Source organism: Sesamum indicum, linkage group LG4 (genome assembly GCF_000512975.1).
Source record: "Sesamum indicum cultivar Zhongzhi No. 13 linkage group LG4, S_indicum_v1.0, whole genome shotgun sequence".
Taxonomy (NCBI): domain Eukaryota; kingdom Viridiplantae; phylum Streptophyta; class Magnoliopsida; order Lamiales; family Pedaliaceae; genus Sesamum; species Sesamum indicum.
The window spans coordinates 6,461,630-6,468,003 of record NC_026148.1 but is presented as its reverse complement, the minus strand read 5'-3'; the positions used below and the strand labels follow the sequence as shown (position 1 = coordinate 6,468,003).

At 37.9% G+C, this 6,374-nt stretch overlaps 1 protein-coding gene across 1 annotated transcript; it reads left to right on the top strand.

Annotated features, from left to right (window-relative positions):
• LOC105160134 (G-type lectin S-receptor-like serine/threonine-protein kinase At1g34300) lies at nucleotides 295–2,902 on the top strand. The gene has a single exon (XM_011077401.2). The coding sequence runs from the start codon at nucleotides 318–320 to the stop codon at nucleotides 2,715–2,717; it is 2,400 nt and encodes a 799-aa protein (XP_011075703.1). The 5' UTR covers nucleotides 295–317; the 3' UTR covers nucleotides 2,718–2,902.

Below are 6,374 nucleotides of genomic sequence, written 5' to 3'. Positions count from 1 at the left end.
CTATTTATAAAGGAATTTTTTGAAAAATTATTATCTTATTATCTTATCGAATTTGATAATTTTTTACAAAGGCCCATGTCGGGACCGAAAGATTTTATTATTTTAGAGAGTTTGTTAATTTATAAAGTATTAATTTATGGAGGTTTTACTATATATAAGTATAATAAAAATAAATAAATTATAATGTCACTATAACAATTATTCTTCAAAAGTCAAAGTCGTGGCCGCCGTGTTCGTCACTGTGTTTATTTCAACGCTGACCAAAACACATCCATTAAAATGCCGCGAATTAACTTCAAACAACTTGTCAATCAATCATGTCTTCTTCCAACCATTTTCTCCATCTTCTTGTCTTCTACTTCTTCTTCACAACCTCTGTTCTCCATTTCTCTTCTTCTCAACTGCAGAACATCATCACCTCCTTTTCCGTCTCCAATTCCCCATGGCGGCCCACCCAGAACCAGATACTTCTTTCCCTCGACTCCACCTTCGCCGCCGGATTTCTCCCCCTCCCAAACTCCCGATCCCTCTACACTTTCTCCGTTTGGTACCACAACATCTCCTCCAAGGACGTTGTCTGGTCCGCAAACCGCCTTGGCCCTGTTTCTGCAGCTGCTTCTTTGATGATTTCCAGCTCCGGTGAGCTGAGGCTGGTCAATTCTTCTGTTACTGGTCGAAACCTTTGGCCTTCTCCAGCTATTGGAAGCGTAAATGGAAGTGGGCTCTCGCTACTTTCCACCGGTAATCTTGTTTATGGTGATTTTCAAAGTTTTGCTATTCCGACTGATACGATTCTTCCAAATCAAAGAATAAACGGGACGACGCTTGTTTCTAAGAACGGCAAGTTTATGTTTGATTCCAGGCAGCTTTTTCTTGTCACTAGGAATGATAGTTATTGGTCTAATTTGGGTAATCTTACTTTCATGAGTTTGGATACTAAAGGCATTCTGATGTATGGTGATACTTCAAGGTATTATGCGTCGGATTTTGGGGTTGAAAAGTTGAGGCGATTGAGTCTTGATCATGATGGAAATCTTAGGTTGTACAGTTATGATACAGGGTTGAGTCAATGGGTTGTTGGATGGCAGGCTGTGTTCCAGCTGTGTTTGATTCATGGCACTTGTGGGGCAAACTCTATATGCATGTATGATGCGTCGAATCTTTCAACTTCTTGTGTCTGCCCTCCAGGGTACCGGAGAGCAGTTAATAATTCATGCGAGTTGAGAATCCCAGTAAAGGATTTGGGGAGAAGTAAGTTTCTGAAATTGGATTTTGTTAATTTTACTGGAGGGTTGAACCAAAGTGACATCAAGACATTCAATTTCACCACTTGTGAGGCGCAGTGTCGGTCCAATCCGAGTTGCTTGGGGTTCATGTTTAAGTATGACGGATCGAATTACTGTGTTCTGCAATTGGAGAGGATGGTTGATGGATATTGGTCTCCGGGTACGGAGACTGTCATGTTCTTGAGGGTTGATGAGTCTGAGACTCAAGTATCAAATTTCACTGGTATGACAACCTTGATGGAAACCGTGTGTCCTGTGAAGATAAGGCTCCCTCAACCTCCAGAAGAGTCTAGGACCATCACTAGGAATATTCTGATTATATGCACTATTTTTGTAGCTGAGCTACTTGGTGGTGTGTTCTTCTTCTGGACATTTCTCAAGAAGTACATCAAGTATAGGGACATGGCCAGGACCTTTGGGCTTGAGGTTATGCCTGCTGGTGGCCCTAAGAGGTTCAGTTACGCCGAGCTTAAAGATGCCACTAATAATTTCTCGAATCCAATAGGAAAGGGTGGGTTCGGTGTTGTTTACATGGGAAAATTGAACGACGGCCGGGCTGTGGCTGTGAAGAGTCTGAAGAATATAACTGGCGGTGATGCTGACTTTTGGGCTGAGGTTACAATCATTGCACGGATGCACCACCTTAATTTGGTTAGGTTATGGGGATTTTGTGCTGAAAAAGGTAGCAGAATATTGGTGTACGAGTATGTGCCTAATGGATCGCTGGACGAATTTTTGTTCCAGACTGCTGAGGTTGAATCGTTAGAGATGGAACAAGAAACTGCAGCAGTTATTGGTTCAAAGAACAAACCTATTCTTGATTGGAATATCAGATACAGGATCGCATTAGGGGTGGCCAGGGCGATAGCATACTTGCACGAAGAGTGCTTGGAGTGGGTGCTGCATTGTGACATCAAGCCAGAGAACATACTGCTAGGGGAAGATTTCTGCCCAAAGGTATCCGATTTTGGGCTTGCTAAATTGAAGAAGAAAGAGGACATGATTAGTGTGTCAAGAATGCGTGGAACACCAGGGTACATGGCGCCTGAGTGGACTCGACCTGATCAAATAACTTCAAAAGCTGATGTATATAGTTACGGATTGGTTCTCCTGGAAATCGTCAGCGGCTCAAGAAACTTCACACAGTTAGATTCAAAGGTGGCGAGTGACCAGTGGTTCTTTCCACGGTGGGCATTCGACAAGGTGTTCAAGGAGATGAATGTGGAGGACGTTCTGGATCCTCGTATCAAGCACACTTATGATAATCGAGAACACTTTGATATGATCAACCGAATGGTGAAGACCGCTATGTGGTGCCTACAGGACAGGCCGGAGATGAGGCCGTCAATGGGAAAGGTGGCTAAGATGCTTGAGGGGACAATTGAGATCACTGAGCCGAAGAAGCCCACCATATTTTTCTTAGAGGACTAAGGGTTGTGTCTTTAGATCCTTTCATAAGAAAGCAAGAGTACCTCAATGACTTCATAACCAGGAAAGAAGTTGCAACAGTACAGAACACCCATAATATTATTTCAACTCTTGTATACTCTGTGCTTTTGATGTTCTTCCTAAATGTTGCTAATTAGTAAATGGATAGCACTTTCTCGTGTTGAAAATCTGGCTGGAAAATATGTCATCTGTATGTGGTAAATGAAAAGGGATGACAAAGATAGCGCAAAGTAAGAAGGCCCTAATATTTGTTGGCTCATTTGCTAATGTTGTACCCTAAAAAAACTGTAAGGTATCTAAGGTCTCTGGGTTAATTAATGATAAATTATTTATATAAATATAATTTAAATAAAATATATAATAATATTATAACGTAATTTGCAACTCGAATTTAATTTTTTTTTAAAAAAATATTAAACAAGTCGTGGATCTATTTTTTATTTTTTTTAATTTCCGTTTAATTAGATTTTATATAAATTAATTATATCAAATTAATTTTTAACAACATATTAAATTCTAAAAAATCATAATATTAGAATTATATTAATTTTAAAAAAATACAATTACGTATACAAATATAATAGTGTATATATTTTTATACAATTATTATTGACAACCCCGCACCGATACATTTAATTGTGTAGAAGAATATCTTTCTTGGGCTTGTTGCCTTATACGAATTTGCGCCCAATCCATCTCGTTGTGAATACGCGATGTTTGGTTTTGACTAGAGTGTGTAGAGATACGAACAGTAGTGTCATGGACCAACTCAAAATTTGAGACATCCCAATAATCTTCGAAAGGCACAGGTTTAAATGACTTAGAATATGTCTTCCTGTAAGCCATTAAATCATAAGAATCCTCACCATTGATGCAGCATTAATCATGTATGCAGCGCATATCTTTTGATGTCAAAGTAATGTTCAATGTAATTCATAATCACAATAGACACATATGCTTTAGATGAATACTTACCATGTTCATCAAGAGAATATTATTTTAATAAAGAAAGCTAAATTGTAATTGGTTCCACCAAATTTACTAGCCTCAAGAATGGTGGTAACTGGATTCTAAAATATTTTCAACATTTAAAATATAAAGAAGAAATAAGTGATTATAACAATACTATGTTCTAATTAACACTTGGTCTTTAGTCATTAATCCCTCTCATTTTTCTTCACCACTACTCTTAGGTTAGGTTTCAGGAAACCATTTTCTAGTAGGCTTGTGATCGACGAGTGCAGTTTGTTGTTCTCCAATTTTATGATTTACATGGAAAAAATCTCGTGGGAGGTATCCAGTACCATTTTTATGCAATGAGGTCTCAAGATGTTTTCCCCCACCTCTTCACATGATTCCAAAGACTCCAAGTAAATCATGCTATTAGGATTTAGGCCTAACCCATCAACCAAATCATACCCCAACTGTTGGCCCCCACGACTTGTAAGACAGGAAAATAGTGAGCGAATTCCTTTGCTCACACCAACAGTACTGCATGTTTCCTCTATTCTAAATATTCATGACTCATAAGACCAAATTTGGGCAATAGTAGTTTCCTCACCACATTGCTGTAGATGGAAGGTTTGGACAGATTAAATTTTATCCAAGTCCATCATGGCTAAGTATTTTAAGTTGGTCCAACCAGATGATAGTTTGATTAAGTCTAGATCGAAACCTCATCATATTAACATTTTGCATGCATAAATATCCAATATTTATAAGCACTTAAATAAATGCCACTCCTGCAAACAAGCCTTGGCTGTTGGATGATCATCAGTCAAACCTATGTGACCTACTGAGCCCGAACTAAGCTTATGGTCTGTCTAGGATGGTCCTACACTATTACAAACGTTAATACCCATTATCATTTTAATGATCCTTTTAATGTTTTTTGCACCTCATATTCTCACCTTTCGCCTCTATCCAATATGGCCTCCTTCTAAAGCTTGCTTTATTACATCAGAAAATAAAACCTCATCAAAAGCGTATTTACTCTCATTACATAATAAAGAAACCCTGATCAAAAGCTAGGGGGTGTACATGAATATAGAGGAATGTAGGGAGTGGATCGGCCCGAGAAGCGCAACGGAAGCTCGAAAAATAAAAAATAACGATTAAACATACAATTAAATCCCGATCAAGGGGTGTACCCTTGATCGTTTTCATGGAATTTGATTTACAATAAAAAAAGAAAGTTCAAGAATCGTGAGAAAACAAGATAATAGGTACAAAAAACTTAAATGGAAGTTTAACCCTTGTTGTTTTCTAGCACAGTTACAAGCGTTGATTTCTCACCGTTTTCGGCTCTGTTCATGGAGATCTCGATCTAGAGATCTTCCAAAGAATTACGCACCACCACTAAAGGATGTGAAAATTTCATATTAGCAAAACCTCCATAGAAGTGCAAAGAGTTAACAACGTTATTGATTAACGTTGGATCCTTGGTTCCTCTTTCCATTTCTAAGATCTTGAGAGGGTTGTTGGAGAGAAATTTAGAGAGAAATTTCATGGGTATGTGTGTGCAGCAGTAGCTGGTCGGCTATGAGAGTTTAAAGGTGTTTTATATGTGACCTAGTCACAAGACACCAAGGAGTCTTGATGTAGCAAGACTCCTACAACCAACGAATACCTCTAAGCCACCTTGAGCTGATTTTGGTGCACTCTAGGGCACCAATTCGGCCACACCACATCCAAAGAGGAGTTTTGCTTCCTCCTTAACCTAGCGAAGGTCTAACCAAGGCCTTAGGCTTGCATTTTAATGGGCCGGGCTTGTTTAATTAAAATTAAATCAAGCCCATGTCTAATTGACTTCAAATAAAACTAAGTTTAATTAATAAGCCCAATATTAAAATATCCTTTAATCCAATTAAAGGATCCAAGCCTTTTATTATCTCTCTTTCAATTTCTAAATCCAATTTATAAATCGGACTAAGCCCAATAAAATCAATCCAATTAATTTTAATGGCTAAGTTAAGATTCTAATTAATCCAATTAATTAAATTTTAAGTCATTCATTCAATAGAGTGGTCCAAATAAAGGATCCAATAATTTACTATCTCCAATACCTAATTTAATCCAATTAAATTAATTCAACACTTATGGATTTAATTCCAAATTAATTCCATCCTATTATAGCAGTAGGATGTGACTCCTTAGGTTCACTCTTACCTAGACTTGGGCATGTGTGACCAACACACATAATTAAGTCTAATTTAATTAATTATTTTCAATTATTCCATAACAAAATATAGCCCATTACCATGTGTGGCCGTCTAATAGCAGTTCATGGCACTAGAGATAGGTAAATAGCATCGTTAATATTTAGGCTTTGAAGACCTTAGTTTAGGGCATGGAATTTGGCGTTGGTTCATATCTTGATTAGACAACTATGCCAGAAACTAGAGATGTGTTTACTCTTCTAATCTTTGAAGAAAATTCCTTCCCACTCGATCAATTGCTATGGCCATAAACTTGAAGAGTCTAAACCATCTCGGAGCGCATAGGAGACCTTGCTGTTATATTGATAGGAGACAAATTCTATCTTGAAATCCACAGTCCTTGCTACATACTTTGACTGCAGTAGACAAAGCTTATAATGATCATTTGTTGAACAACAGTAACCGCTCACTAGATCCAATA

Excerpts from the sequence above, each read along its gene's own strand:
- LOC105160134 (XM_011077401.2), top strand. The coding sequence starts at position 318 with ATGTCTTCTTCCAACCATTTTCTCCATCTTCTTGTCTTCTACTTCTTC.